General features: G+C 36.8%; 1 protein-coding gene across 1 annotated transcript in view; it reads right to left on the bottom strand.

The window, feature by feature from the left end:
- Positions 1–2316: 2316 nt before the first annotated feature.
- The window catches only part of rnf144b (ring finger protein 144B), a 30637-nt gene continuing 16198 nt past the window's right edge, over positions 2317–16755 (bottom strand). The window contains exons 3-8 of the mRNA XM_038267322.1: positions 15780–15884; positions 11898–11958; positions 9300–9513; positions 5148–5277; positions 4968–5057; positions 2317–3364 (exon numbers count right to left, since the gene is read on the bottom strand). Coding sequence (XP_038123250.1) covers positions 3197–3364; positions 4968–5057; positions 5148–5277; positions 9300–9513; positions 11898–11958; positions 15780–15884 — 768 coding nt within the window. The 3' untranslated portion in view covers positions 2317–3196. The remainder of the gene's footprint in view (positions 3365–4967; positions 5058–5147; positions 5278–9299; positions 9514–11897; positions 11959–15779; positions 15885–16755) is intronic.

Here is a 16755-nt window from a genome sequence, read left to right as displayed (position 1 = left end):
AATCTAAAAATGAGTAAATGTCTGAAATTAAGTGTATTTGAGCAGGCAAATAAGATGGTTTGCCAATGGAGTTTTAAAATAACATAGTTAGATATTATGCGCTTGAAATAAGACAATGCAATGGTTTTTTTATTATTTTAAATGTAAATTGTCTTGTTCCATTGTAAAGTGTCTCACTTATCTCCTCAATTCTAGAAAAAATGCACTTATTTTAAGCAAAAATTACCCATTTAGATTTCATTTTTTGCAGTGTAGGATTATGAGTAAAAACAATAGTATCAAGAAAAAATGCACTTATTTTAAGGAAGAAATTAGATTTATTTATTATTTTTTTTGCAGCGTACCAAAAGGAGTCAAATTTCCATCATTCCCAAACAGACATAGAAATGAACCTGGATCTGAGCGGCCATTTCCAACGTATATTATCTGGCATGATTCCCATTCTGTGAAGTTCTCGAGTGAAAACCCGTCTATGTAATCATTTGGACTGTGTACATTTATTCCTGGCTTCTCTTATACATTTATTGGAGTGTTACAATTTTTTCCACTCTTCTTTACAAATGACGGCTCAGATCTCGCCATCCTATAATCTTCAATTCTTTCCAACTGGTAAAGAGTGCATCAGCTTTATGAAGGGTTGTAGATTTATGAACTTGGGATTTATACTGGTAAATATGTCATATATCTATAAATTTGGGATTTGGACTGATGGATTTGTGGTTCATACTTGTAAAGCTGTGATTTGTATCCATTCATTTGTAATTTCTTCTAGTATAGTTATAATTGATACAGGTAAATTTGTAATATGTACTTTTAAATGTATTTTTTATACAAAATATACAATAAATCCTTATAAAGCTGTGATTTGCACCCATAAATTTGTGGTTCACAATTTTACAAACATGATTCATACTGAGAAACTTGTAATTTTGTCTTCACATTCATAAGTTCTAAACTATTCTCACAGATTATCTAATGTCAGCTATGTATTCCAGAGGCGTAGCCAGACGAGAGGGGGCCCAGGCAACAACCAATGTACTCTGAGGGGTGGCCGAAAGTGGATAGGCACCAAAACCTATGGGTCAGTCTACACTGTTCCAACAGGAAAATTAACCAGCAAAACATCCATATTTTCTAAATAAAGACAAACTATACTTTCCTACTACCTTTGCTAACAAATAGATGCATATATTTAAACATTCGTAATTTCTAGATAAAAGGTATAGTGGATAAAAATATTTCCGTTTTGAGTTCTGGGGCGTAAATCTTTTCCATTACTTACCTACTTGTATGAACGAACATTCTGCATAAAATTGATATTTACAAGCACTAATATCTACGTAAATTAACTCCTGTATGGCTTGCAGAGAGATCATTTTCTCTTGACCCCATAAAACACAAAATCTAGTTCTGAAAAGAGCATGAATTCTTTACTTATCATCTTTGATGTTAGCATATTGATGTGTATAATTAATCCCAGAAAAAGTAAATGTTTTGAATATTCCACTTGAGAATATAACTGCTGCCGCCATCTGTATTACACTGCAAAAAATCTAAATCTTTATAAGTCATTTTTTCTTAAAATAAGTGCATTTGTTTTGAATTAAGGAGATAAAAGAGACATCTTGCCAACAGAACAAGACAATTTAGATTTAAAATAAGAAAACACAATTGCATTCTCTTATTTCAAGTGAATACTATCTAATTATCTTATTTTAATAGTAAAAATACTGATTCCATTGGCAAACTATCTCAATTACCTACTCAAATCAAGGGTAAATACACTTAATTTAAAAAATGTTTACTTATTTCTAGATCGTTTTTCCAGTGTAGAGGGAAATTAAATGGTAGAGTGGCCACAGGGGTGGCCTTTGATTGGCTAAGGGTTACCATGGCCACCCCTGGCCCCTCATCTAGCTCCGCCCGACCAGTTGATAATGAACAAATCTTAAACAATTAGCTTAAAGATGATTTTCTGGCCATAGTGGCCTTTATTTTATTATTTTAAACATAGAGGGTGATGAGCAAAAGGTCATAAGGCCGGGACTCGAACCTGTGACGGCTGAGTTGAGGACCGAAGCGTCTGAACATAGGCACGCCTATCCCCCGCACCACCACCACATCCCAGATACACTACATATACGTTTTTATTGACAGCTATCTTGCCTTATAAACGCGGAGCAAACCTGTTTGAGGAGTTTTGAGACAGGAGCCAATGTTTGGAGCTCATTGCTTTTCCAACAGAAAGCATAGCTGCATTTTTCTTTTCCCCTTATCATGTATGTGTTTAAAAAAAAGAGATCTCATGAAGAATCGTTTGATAAAACGTTTTTATTTGTAATGATGCGTTTAGAAAATGCTGAAACATAAACAGTAACATAGAAATGACAGACAGTAATAGACAGAAAAAAAAAACATTAATATTAAATTAACACATTTTTGCAAAGTATAGATTCTATATTACAGCCTTTGGTCTGGAACAGAAGCCAGGTTGAAACACAGATCCAGCGTCTGACTAGGTCTCATCTCCACACAGATTTTAAACAGCTAGTGTTTTGCTATCTGCTACCTTCACCAATTAATAAAGACCATCATATATTCACCAAAGTCCTCCAGCCCTGTGTGATTTTCAACTGTTTTCTACTTTCAGAGTTTCTTTTTCTTCCTTTTTTGCATAAGATACAGTATAGGTAGAATGGAAGGCAAAAGAAATCACACCAAGCACCTGGAACTGTACAGAGAGGCACTTGAGCCCTTAACGCCTCTGGTTTGGCATCGTGATGTTTGGCACATGAGGGTGGCTTTGCACTTTGATCTGTGTGTGTGAAGGTGTGTGTGTGTGTGTGTGTGTGTGCAGAGGAGAGTTAAAGAAAGAGCCCTGTGCAGCAAAACATTCAGTACCCGCTGTCCAGTTATAGGCTGCTATGCATCGGAAAGTAACCGCTGCAAAAGGAGGGGGGGACTCACATTCCACATATTTACACTGAGACAGAGTGACGACTGGACAGCTGTCGGCTGAAGTTTAACATTAAAGTTTTTACTCATCTATCAAGGCAGCCCGCTAAAGGGGCCACGGTCTCTACAGAAGAAAAACAAAAACTTTACTTTCCAAAGTTCATCCAACACTTTGCACCTTCTGTGGTGTTCAGGATGCTAGTGGAGTTATCCTGGTAGAGGCACATGGGGGCTGAAGCCGCTATGATGACGAGGGGCTGGGGTCCCTCTTCTTCTTCTTCTTCTTCTTCTTCTTCTTCTTTCTGCTGCAGGGCTTGCAGACGCAGCACAGGATGCAGGGCGAGGCCAGCAGGAGGAGAGGGGATGTCACCAGCACGATGAGGCTGGCGCCCATCAGGAGGCCCACCACCTGCAGCAAAAAAAAAAATTTTACACTGCAATCGAGAAATAAGTAAAAATGTCTTAAATAAAGTGTATTTACCCTTAAATTTCAGTAGGTAAATAAGATGATTTACCAATGGAATGAGATTTTCTATTTTCAAATAAGATTATTAGATTATTCCAAAGAATTTAAAATCAATCCACTGGATTTTGTTTCCAAGTTTAAAGAGGTTTCGCTTCCCATCCAGGAAGCTTTTTCAATTCAAAATGTCAGAAATAGCGCTGAGTTTGAGGTTTTATACAGTAGCCCAAGAAAGCCTGGTTTTTACTTAGGAAACATGCAGATTGGAACGGATGAAGGTGTCCTGTCTTTGATTGGCTGGTAGTTTGCTTTCTTTCATTGCAAAAATGATCTAGAACTAATTATAATTGCACTTGAAATAAGGTAATGCAACAGTTTTTCTTATTTTAATTGTAAATTGTCTTCTTCCATTCGCAAAGAGTCTCACTTACCTCCTTAATTAAAGAAAAGACGCACTTATTTAAGAAAAAAATGACTTATTTAGACTTCAATTTTTTGCAGAATGACTGGATCCAACATGACTGCCATAATTTAATGACAGTTGCTGCAAAAAAAATAAAATATATACCGTAATAATAATTCCGTCATGTAAATAAGATGATCTGCCAATAGAATAAGTATTTTTGCCATTAAAATAAGATAATTTAATATCAGGCTTGAAATGAGATTTGAGTTTTATTTGAGTTATTTTAATTTTAAATGTTCGTATTCCATTGACAAATGTTCTTACCTGCTCAAATCAAGGGAAAAAAAACTTTTTTCCCTTGATTTGACCAGTTTCTTCCCAAATGGGGTTTTTAAAAAAAACCCTGAATGTTGGAAACTGTAAATCATATACAGTCTTATGTTCATATTTTATCACTGGGAAAATGGAAATCTAGATTAGTCATTTTTTTCTTAAAATAAGTGCATTTGTTCTTGGATTGAGGAGGTAAAAGAGACATTTTGCCAATGGAACAAGACAATTTACACTTAAAATAAGAAAACACAATTGCATCATCTTAATTCAATTGCATATTATCTAATTATCTTATTTTAAGAGTAAAAATACTCTTTCCATTGCCAAACTCAAAATCTCATTTACCTACTGTAATTAACAGTAAATATCCTTAATTTAAGAACTTTTTACTTATTTTTAGATTGTTTTTTCCAGTCGGCTGCTTACTTTTTATCAGTGCTGTACTTTAAAAATGGAAATGTCTTGAAAGCTGTATTGAACGAAATTTGTTTTTATATACACTCTGTGTACAAAATGACAAGTTGTTAGGCTGCAAAGCACCCTGCTGCTAAAATGTTCTCTAAAAATATTTTTTTCTTACTTAATTTCTGATGGCTCATATCTCATGAAACCAAATATCTACATATTGCAACTGGTGCCTTCCCCAGGTGTGACATCTGAGGTACATTTGTTTTGGAGCTGGTAGGGAGTGAGAAATGAAAACCCTTGCATGCCAGAACCTGCTTCTCAGACCGGCTGTTCTGGAGGCGGAGCTGCTCAAACAAAGACTTCACAGCTGAAATGAACAAACTTCCTGCTTGGCGACCTCACCTGTGTCCTGTTCCACATGACTGAGGCCCTGGAGTGTCCCAGCTTGTTTCTGCAGGGGCCCTTATCGTAATGCCGCAGGAAGATGTCGCCCTGCGTTTAGAACAATTTAAAGAGCTTGTTGGGACAGATCAACATTTGAACAATGCAGGTGTTTATTGCTCAGGGAGGCTTGAGACTCACATCCAGGTTCTGCAGACAGTACCAGCAGAACGTGTGTTTGCAGCTCTTACACAGCATCTGTGCACAGCCCTGGTTCCTCTCGATGTACACGCCACACATCGGGCACTGCTTGATGGACACGTCCGAGTCGCTGTTGAGAGCATGAGGGTGCAACAGGAAAACAGTTATTGAGAGCATGAGGGCCGCTGGATTTTCCTCACCAATGTGAGGAATCTGTATTTAGCAGCCGAGCGAGGAGCTGGGCCTGAACTGGGTTAATTATTCAGGACAGAAGCGTCAGAGAGGGACTGTCCAAGTGCGCCCTGATTATTGTTCTCAGCGGCTCAAACAGGAAGAAACAGGAACAGCAGAGTGATAAAAATGCAGGATTTAAAACAATAAGATACAAATATGCTAAAGGAAGAACATAAAGAGAGGGAATCTGAGGAGGATTTTATTTTCTTTCCCTTCCCTTTCTTTTTTTTTATTTGGACAATGCACATTCATCAACATGTCGCCTTAAAGCATCAATGTAAATATCCTGAATTAGCACAGCAGCTAATTTGCGTTTGCTGTCCTAAGGCAGGTAAAAAAAAAACATAAACATTAAACAAGATCCTAATGGAGAACAGAGTGGGGAAAAAACAGATAAGACGCCAATAAAAATCACAATAACATTAGGTAGGCAGGGCCAAGAAAACAGATCAATTTACCTGTGAACACATGTTTGGTTAGCTTTCAACCAACATTAAAACTTCTGTAGGTCCCCCCCCCAGCCCCTAATATGGCCTGGCAGTGTGTTCTCTGCCCGTGTTCCTCTGATGGACGAAACCATTCGACCAAATTAGGCTCTACACCGCTGAGCTCTGCTGTTTATTCTATTACTGTTTTTTTCTGCATATAAAATCTGTTAGGGGAGGAGCGAGTCAGTTTAAAGCACATCCATAAATATCTGATAACGATTAAAAATGTTGTATTGACTTCAAATGTTACAACAATGATAAATAAAAGCTTTTCTAGAATGGCCTGTGAGGTGTGAGACCCTGTGGTGTGGCAGTATTTTATTTGGCTAAATATCTCAGCATGCATACAAGCTTTGGCTGATTCTATAGTCTGAGAGGATCTTATATGTTTAAAGTTAGAAAGATTAAACTTAATTATATTGGAGATTGTCTTTACATTCTGCTCTAAGTTAGAATCAAAGACCACTCTAGATATTTCAAATATTCAATCACATCCTGTCTGTATCTATTGATCATCACTCTCGACTGGTTGTCGGGAGAAAAAATCCGGACTGTTTTACTGATGTTAAGACGTAGACAGGAGTCCTGGAGCCATACCTGTGTATGTGAGGCAGACACCCTGTCTACTTTTAAGGGTAGGCTTTAAACTTTTCTTTTTGATAAAGCTTATAGTTAGAGTGGCTCAGGTTATCCTGAGCTATCTCTATAGATATGCTGCTATAGGCTTAGACTGCTGGAGGACATAGGGACCCACATTTCCTCATTCTGCTTCCTTCTATCTCTATTCTTCCACTCTGCAGGGGCGCTCACACTGAGCCTGGTTCTGCTGGAGGTTTCTTCCTGTTAAAAGGGAGTTTTTCCTCTCCACTGTCGCTACAAGCATGCTTAGTGTGAGGGATTGCATTCGAGTTAATAAGCTGATGCAGTCAACTGGTTTTTCTTAGATAGAAAACTTTAAATCAATTTGACTGTATGATCTGGTTTAATTATAAAGTGTCTTGAGATGATGTGTGTTGTGAATTGGCACCATAGAAATAAACTGAATTGAAATAAACTGGGCATACGGAGAATCGGGAGTATTCCAGAATGCGCCAGCCTGGGAATGTGGAATGTACAATAACTGAAATAGAGACTATTTTACTTGATCTTTTAATTTGAGCAATTCATATTAATAAATCTATGCTTTCCTTTTCAAATAAAAAACAAATATTTTGCCTGGAAGTTAGTTAGGAATCAAAATTAATACAAAATAAAATCATATTATAAACCTGTATCTATAAAAATTGAGCTTCCCTATAATCACATTTAACTGGGAATTGGGAACAAAAATTATAGCCAGACTGACTTAATTAGTTTTGCTTTGTTTTCATTAGTGTTACGCCGATGCCATTTTTTGGCCCCGATACCTGGCTGTGCCGTATCAGCTGATACCGATAACATCTTTTTGAAATTGCTGTGTTTGTAGAACTGCATACTACTTGGAAGTAAAATAATTGCCATCATGGCTTTGTTAAGCTGCTGCCTACCTTTTTGAAGCAGCAAAAAATCTAATACAAAGTGAATCCAGTAGAACGTTTTATTGCCTACCTGGAATCGGTGGCAATAGTTGAATAGACGATTGACTCTCAGAATGGTATCGGTAAGTACCGACAAATAAGGTACCAATACCATTTTGAGAGCCAAGCGCTTATTTAACTATTACCACCATTTTAGTGCTGGATCGGGGGCCCGTCCAATACTGGTATCGGTGCAACACTAGTTTTCATCAAGAAACCTCAGCTGCTTTGATGAGCTCTGATAGCTCAGTGTGAAAAACAGCTGATCCCAGTCTGTTCCTCTACTTGGTTTGATTTGTCAACACTGAAGGTGACCTCAAACATATAACAAAAACTTACTTTCTGGTTCATAAAAGCTTTAAATTTTCAGTTGGGTTCTCACAAAGCCAAACAGATCCCAGCCACATTTCATTTTACTACTTAAGAAACCTGTCATGTAACCAGGGTGGCCTGGTCACATGACTGATTCACGGCCTGAAAAAAATCTCCCAGTCCAGGCCTGCTGGAGCCATTGACAAACTGATAGCAACGCTGGAGAGACCAGCAGCAGCTTCACTTTAAGTTTTTGCATGAATATATAGCACAGTGTCGTCAGCATAGAATAACAATATACAGATTCTTGATACTGGGTAAATAATTGGCATAAAGTCCAAAAAGAAGTGGTCTGAGTATTGATCCCTGTAGGACTCCAGCAGAGTGAGCAATGTGGACTGTGAATTATCTAACTTTTTTTTTTATTTTCTATTATTTCATCCAGCAGAGGGCAATTTAAGAGAAATTAAACTGAGTTAATTTAGCCAGCAGACCATTACGGTTGATTATATCAAAAGCACGTGTCAAATCAAGGAATATAGCGGCGAGCGATGCTGTGGTCAGATGTTAGTCTGCAGCACTGCAGCATCTGACTAACACATCCCTGCTCCATAAGCCTCCTCCCTCTGGCGCTAAGACAATGACTTTAACTCAGTGGCGTCCTGTGACATCAGTCAGGCTGGCTGAGCCACAGCTGGCAGATTATGCAGCTCTACCATCGTACACCGAGGAACACCAGGCTGTAAATCCCAAAATCATAGATATTCAGCCCTGTCACTGGTTTCAATGCCTTAAAAATCGCAGTATTAATCCTTTCAGAGTCCAACATCAGATTTCCTGCACTGAACATTTTTTTTTTAGGAATATTCTAAATGAATTAGAAAAAACTATTATTTTCTACAAGGTTTGTTTCCAGCAGCATGACTAAAGCGTCTTTGAGAAATATGGCAGACGGACACTAAGGAATGCAAATGTAGAATTAAAAAAAAGATGGTATTCATAATTTTCTTTCACAATTAAAAAGCTGAACAATATTTCTTTGCATTTGTATTTCGCATCCTTCATCCTAAATCATATTAGGATTGTGTGATTTAATCTCAGTTTGGTGAAGACATGATAAAGACCAAAGAGAGCAGCTAGCTCTCATTGTGTTCGACTAAGATAAAAATCCTAAACCGTGGTCCATCCATCCCAAACATGGTGGTGGCAGAATCATGTTGTGGGGGAAGCTTTTCAGAGTTAACCTGAAACTCTTTGGTGAGACTCATAAACCAATGCTCACCAATCTTATCCATCCAATCAGACTGAATTGAAGTTATCTAGCAAACACTCTCCCAACATTTCAGCTTGTTATTTGTGATTTCATGTTAATGAGCATTCATTTTTTTCACAGTTAAGCTCCACTTCCCTTTGATCCGTCATAAAATTCTTACAAATACATTACAGTATGTGACTGTAACCTGACAAAATGTAGAAAAGCTCAAATCATACGAAAAAGAACTTTTGCAAAGTACTCCTTCGTTAAAGAAATGAATCGATGCTGCGTTACTAAATGAACCCACCTGTTTTCCTCAGACAGGAAGGGGGCTATCATGGGCTGCTGCTCAAGACAGGTGTGGCCGTCCAGCCAGGTGTCTCTGCAGCTGGAGCAGAAGAGGGTGCGGCAAGCAGGGCAGGCCACCGCAGCCGGTCGGCCCTCGGTGCTCGCCTGAACGCTGCACACCGCCTGACATTCAAGTACCGGGCACCACGCTTTGTTGGGGTCAAGCTTTACGCCTGCAGAGACATTAACAGACATATATATATATATATATATATATATATATATATATATATATATATATATATATAAAAACACACATTTGTTTGTGCTTCTCCTATTAATATTCTATAGCATGAATATATCTCTTCCAGTTAGACTACAGTTTAAATAGTTTTGATTCTGAATAAACATGTGTAATCTAACTGAAAGGTCATTATAAAATGTGCTTTGGTCTTCCAACAGGTTGTGGCCTTTAAGAGATTATTGTGATGTTACTTTTGACTTCTCTTACATGTGATTAAAATTAGATCAGAGGCCTGTACCACGAAGCAGAGAGACAACTTCAGCTTTAAAGCCTGACGTTCTGGTACCAGGAAGCTGGGTTTATTCTTAGTGAGGCTAGTTACCATGGTAACGCATTCTGAACGGCAAACCTGCTCCGGGGCAGGCTAGCTTTCTGGACTGATCTGAATTCACCCAGCAGCCAATCAGTGACCATTCATTAAAGACCAATTTAATTCAGAGGGCAAACAGAACTTAAACAATAAAACAATTTGAAAACCAAAAATTAATTAAAACAAAATTAAATTTTTCCTCCTTTTTGACATACCAACCTGAGTATTATTGTATTAGAAGTCTCAGCTAATGGTGGTTACAAATACTCAGATTTACTTTAGTAACTTAGTAAAAAATACTTTTAGGGGTAGCTGTACTTTATTGTACTTATTTGTATAAGACTCTTGTAAGAGCATTACTAATCTGAATTAAAACATCTAGTTACTCATCCAGAGGACAGTGTAGATATTGCAGCTAGAAGTTTTTATTGTTTCCCAACATATATGTATTACCTGCAGTAAAGACTGTTATTTAAGTTTATGTTGGGGGAAAAAAAGTATTAAAATTTTTGCCCAAATGTGTTATTTTGTCAACATGCTATCTTTTTATGTTCATTTTATACTTTAAAATACCAGAATTTGCAGAGAACTGTCTGATTACGTTATTTAAACATTAAATCAGACGTTGGGCGCCAACAGTTACTCACTACTGAAGCTATTTTACCAAGCATCTATTTACTCAATCACAATCACTACTTGTTTCATTCAAATTTATTAGGGGTTTGACTTTAATAATTGCTTCCGGAAACAGCAGAACAGCTGCATGTGTGATTTACAATAACTATGTGTCTGTTTATAGCTCTTTACTACCTTGTTGTCTTCTTCTTCAGAGTGTTTGATAAAAAGCTGAACTATCAAAAACTAATTAAATTAAACATTCCCAAAGACCTTCATACCTGCAGACATGAGGTGATGAATAACAAGCAAACTGTGGTTAATTAATCTCAACCTTCTAGTAAACTCGTATCATTGTCTTAAATGTAATATTTCTGAAGACCAACAAAGATCTATAAGCCACTTAACTAAAACAAACAAAAGGACAAAAAATAGAACCATTCCATACAAGTTAATGAATGGCAGTTTTTACTTTCACTACGCAACATGATAAATGGAGTCATTGCAGTAAAAGAATCAGTACTTTGACCTTTGTTTTACTTCCAATAATCTGAATCTCATGATTCAGAGGTAAATAATATCTGCTACTGTTCCAGTACAGCTGGAAGAGACACAAAATATACCTGCAGAACAAACCCATATTGGCTCTAAACAGAAAAATATAAGTTCTCAAAAGAATCAAGGGGATTTGCAGGTTTTTTTATTTTTATAAAATGCTAAAAACTTTCATGTTAATGCAAAACAAAACAAAAACACTGAGCAGCTTGATAACGCAGCCCTAAGGCCGGCTGGAAAAAATTTAAATCTAAACAAGTAATTTTTTTCCTAAAATCAATGCATTTTCTCTTGAATTGAGGATTGCCAATGGAACAAGACCATTTACATTCAAAATAAGAAAAAAAAAACAATTTAGTTGTCTTATTTCAAGTGCATATTATCTAATTACCGTATTTTAAGAGTTAAAATCCTCATTCCATTGGCAAAGCATCTTATTTATCTACTCAAATTAAGGGTAAATATACTTAATTTAAGACATTTGGATTTATTTCTAGATGATTTTTGCAGTGGGTGTGTACACTGCAAAAAAAGTAGATCAAAATAACAATTTTTTTCTTAAAATAAGTGCATTTTGTCTTGAATTGAAGACTTAAATGATACACTTTGCACAAGACCATTTACATTTAAAATAAGAAGAAACTACCGGTATTTCATTGTCTTATTTCAAGTGCATATTATCTAATTATTTTATTTTAAGAGTAAAAAAATCTCATTCTATTGGCAAATCATCTTATTTACCTGCTCAAATTAAGGGTAAATACACTTAATTTAAATGTATTTACTTATTTCTAGATTGTTTTTGCTGTGTAAGACATGTAATAAATACCCACCTCTCTCAAACTTTAGACGCTGATAGAGCTCCGCCTGATGTGGAGACGCCAAGCTGGCAATCTGTAATCAAAGTACAGGCAGAGACAAGAAAAAAAGATACATATTTTCAACATGAAGAAACTTTTTTCAAAAAACAAAAATACTTTAATTAAATAATCATATACATGCACAAGATAAATGGTAAATGTCCTGTACTGATAATAGCACTTTTGAAGTTAGGAGACTCGACAAAAGTGCTTTACACCACGCTGCAAAAAATAGAAATCTAAATAAGTAATTTTTTCTTAAAATAAGTGCATTTTGTCTTGAACCGAGGAAGTAAGTGAGACACTTTGCCAATGGAACAAGACAATTGACATTTAAAATAAGAAAAAATAACTGCATTGTCTTATTACAAGCGCATATTATCTAATTATCTTATTTTAAGAGCAAACATACTAATTCTATTGGCAAATCATCTCATTTACATACTAAAATTAAGGGTAAATAAACTTAATTTAAGACATTTTTACTTATTTCTAGATCATTTTTGCAGTCACTAACACTGATGGTGGCAGGCTGCATTGTAGCCAAAGCTGCTATGCACTGCAAAAAGTTTAAATCTAAATAAGTCATATTTTCTTAAAATAAGAGCATTTTTTCTTGAATTTAGGAGTAAAGTGAGACATTTTGCCAGTGTGGGGCTCCCTACACTGGAAAAAAAGATCTAGAAATAAGTAATAATTTCTTAAATAAAGTGTATTTACCCTTATTTTGAGTAGGTAAATGAGATTATCTGCCAATGGAATGAGTATTTTACTCTTAAAAAGAGATATTTGGATAAAAGGAACTTAAAATAAGACAATGCAATTGTGTTTTCTTATTTTAAATGTAAATTGTCTTGTTCCGTTGGCAACGTTTCTCTTTACCCTCTCAATTCAAGAAAAAGTGCAATTATTTTAAGAAAAAATGACTTATCTAGATTTCGTTTTTTCCAATGTAACAGAGGCAGGGCTGCACACTGAAAAATCATCTAAAAATGTGAAAACATTTCTTAAATTAAGTGTATTTACCATTAATTTGAGTAGGTAAATAAAATAATTTGCCAATGGAATTAGTATTTTTAGTCTTAAAATAAGATAATTAGATAATATGCACCTGAAATAAGACAATGCAATAGTTTTTTTCTTATTTTAAATGTTATTTGTCTTGTTACATTGGCAAAGTGTCTAAATTATCTCCTCAAGTCAAGAAAAAATGCACTTATTGCAAGAAAAAAATGACTTATCTAGATTTCAATTTTTTCCAGTGTAACAGAGGCAGGGCTGCAGTACTCAGGCCCCTATGGGGGCACCCAGCTGTATTCTAAGACTTCATACATAGTGGGAATGAGAAGCAGTTTGCATTTAAATGCTTTCTGCAAAAATAAACCTATTAAAAGGTTATTATTGTAAGGATTGTCATGAAACTTCCGTGGTAAATATTGTAAAACTCATTAAAGTTTGTGGCTGCAGCATGACTGAATGTAAAAACAAGATATCTCTTTTATGTTTTTGAAAGCTGTTATATATTCAATTCATTTAGCTGTTTTACAACTACAAGAAAAGCAATAAGCACTGCAAATGCTTAACAGGGTTTATTTCCCTCACTAACAGTAATGAAAACATCAAATAAAAGACAATAACTGCAAGCAACAAGGATATTTTTATGAGCTGCAGAGTTTCCATTGTTTTATGAGTATCCCTGTTCCACCATCTTTTTCCATAGATCACTTTCAAGCTTTCCCCTACTGCCTCAACAATTTGGGAAGAAATAAGCATGAATCATTATTAAAAGGCTATAAATATCAGACTGTGTAGTTAGGAGCCGGATAGCGAGTTTCTAGGAAGAATCTACTCAAAAATAAGTGCAGTAATCATCTAGTGCAGTGAGACGATAACATTTGGTTAAGGAACGCTGACATGGAAAGTGAATTTCACAGGTGGAGCAAAGGATTTATATGTTATCCACATGTACAGAGCAGCTCATGAGCGCTGCAAAGCGGAGCGAGGTGAAAGTGGCAAATTTAGCCAGGTGAATGGGGTGTTTTTGGCAAATTTGTTTTGTTTTGGTCATATTTGTTTCAGGGACTAAATGTGGCTGTGAAAGTGAAGGAGGCAGAAGAGACAAGTTTCATTTAATCGAAATTGATTAAACAAAATATTGTTGACAAAGGATAAAGTGGGGAATGCTCTAAAGAAGTATGTGGGTGGCTTTTAAAAAAAGCATTTTAAGGACTTTTTGGTCGTCCTAGCTCCAGTGCAGACACTGGCCCGCAGCTGCCTTCTCCGCCGCTATCCTCCTTCCTTCTCTCTCTGCCATCTTGCACTGATTTCCTGCTGCTCCTGTCTGAGCTCCAGAAAACCGTCTCACCTTAACTCTATTTCCCCGGTGATTCATCCCCCCAATGTGGGACAGCACTGGAAAAACGATCTAGAAATAAGTAAAAAGTTCCTTAAATTAAGTGTATTTACCCTTAAGTTGAGTAGGTAAATCAGATAGTTTGCCAATGGAAGGAGTATTTTTACTCTTAAAATAAGACAATTAGATTATATACACATGAAATAAGACAATGCAATTGTGTTTTCTTATTTGAAGTGTAAAGTTTCTTGTTCCATTGGCAAAATGTCTCATTTACCTCCTTAATTCAAGAACAAATGCACTTATTTTAAGAAAAAAAAATCACTTTTCTAGATTTAGATTTTTTCCAGTGAGCAAGGTCTCGAACGGTTAGGTGGAAGTGCCGCTGAAAGTGGCCGTCATCCAGAGAAGGTGGCAGTATTCTCCAGTCTGGAAAATCTGGCGAATCCAGAGATATCGACTGCTTCGTTCTGCTTTCGAAAATAAAAAAAAGCAATGCAAGTTAGGCTTGTCCCGATCCGATCCACGTATTGGATCGGGACGCCGATATTGGCAAAAACATGCGTACCGGCAAAGCATGTAAAATGCCGATCCAGACTGCCGATCCAGTTTTTTTTTTTAAATCCGGCCCGTATTTTCCAGTTTCGCCGATTGAAACGATCCATTCCACTATTTTGCGCCAGTGTTCCCCGTTTTTGCATTTTTATTAAAACTTACAGTAATACTTGCACCTTTAACTGTTTACGGTTTTACTGTTCACTGTGCAATTTCAGATTGCTATTCATAATTTTGTCCAGTTTGTGTTTATCTCTTAATAAACAGGTAAGTTTGTTGTTACCAATCATTGTGTTTTATTCAATCTCACCTAATTCAGCTGGCTAGATGTTATCAAGAGTACTAAAACCCTTTTCAACATGAATCTTACAACTAAGGCTAAATACTTTAACTTAAACTTAAATACATGCTCGGATAGACTGGTATCGGCCAGTATCGGTATCGGATCGGAAGTCCAAAAACAATATCGGTATCGGATCGGAAGTGCAAAAACCTGGATCGGGACATCTCTAATGCAAGTTGCTCCATAGAATCCTTGTCCACCACGTTGAAGTGAAACCCTCAGTGAATCCTGTAGACTTGATAACGTAGGAGCCTTTGCCTGGTCTGTGAAATGCTTTGGCTGGGGTGGCCAATGTCCAGGCGAGCAACAGCAGGTGTATTGGGTGTTAATGCACCGTATGACTTCTTGAGGGCATGAAATATATTCTCAAAACAAGGAGTCTTAAAAAACTGCCATCGTCTTACTGCACAGGCAGATTATTGCACATATTTCTGAGTAGAATTTTCTCCCGAAGAAGAATAATAATCTAACAGACTCTGCTAATAATTTGTATATCAATTTCAAAACAAGATTAAAAATATTTTTTGTCAGATATAAAGCTGCAGTGCTCCCAACTTTGCAGTCTCAGTTAAATTATTACATTTTCAGGTTAAAAAGCACATACCTCTGAGTCTAGCAGCACTCCGCTTTTAGGGCAAGCCATATCTGGGCATGTGATTGGAGCCCCCCCACCCTCCATTATGGCTAGCTGGACATACTGCTGCAAACACTGCGGGGGGGAGAAAAAACAGCAGAGATGTTTGATTATTGGCAGAACGCTAAAAGAAATGCCAAGTCTTAAAAAATACAATAACAAACTTCTCTTTATTGCATACAAAAAAAAAAAGGGGACATCATATGGAGGTATAAAGGAAGCAGGCATGGGAATAGAAGTGTTTTGAAAACAGACGGACACAAGCATTCCTTATATCAGCCTCCACATGTCAACAGTCACATGTTGCCTCAGCTGTGAAATCTAGAAAGGAAGAAGGAACTAACTATGTAAGGATTGCACAAATGCTGAGTTTTGAGGAACAGCATTTTACATTTCTGTGAAAAAGACACATAAAAGCCCGGAGCGGAAACCTGAAATGCAGTGGTAATGACACTAAACGGGAGGAGCGACGCAGGTGAAAACTCTGCCATCTGACACCAGAGGGCTCCGGGTGTTTCTGATTGACAAAACAGAAACAATCCGCATGCACTGTTTTCATTTTTCGTTCCCCTTGCTCCATATGTTGGCGTGTTTTTAATGCCTTTGGTGACCTTGTGCTTCCAAAGCCGGCTACTTGGACGGGGAATAACACCTGAGACGGGAAGTCGCTCTGTTTTGATATTCCTGGCAGGAACAGATGGAGACGTAAACGTCTGGCCTCCCCTTATAAATATTACTGCTCTGTCTTCCAAAGATAGCACCGCTGTTCTTACAGCAAGGATGAAACTGAAACTCTGACCATGACTCGCAGCTTTTAAAAACAAGTCAGGAGCTGGAAAAGTCCAAAGACGAATTAAATGGAATGAAGCTGAGGAAACGGCAGGTTTTCATGTCATCATGGGAAAAATCTGATATTTGTCAACAAAGAGCAGAAAATGCGCATAAG

Source organism: Cyprinodon tularosa, unplaced genomic scaffold, assembly GCF_016077235.1.
Source record: "Cyprinodon tularosa strain WSP-4 unplaced genomic scaffold, ASM1607723v1 ctg669, whole genome shotgun sequence".
NCBI classification, from domain to species: Eukaryota; Metazoa; Chordata; class Actinopteri; order Cyprinodontiformes; family Cyprinodontidae; genus Cyprinodon; species Cyprinodon tularosa.
This window is presented reverse-complemented; position numbering and strand designations above follow the sequence as displayed.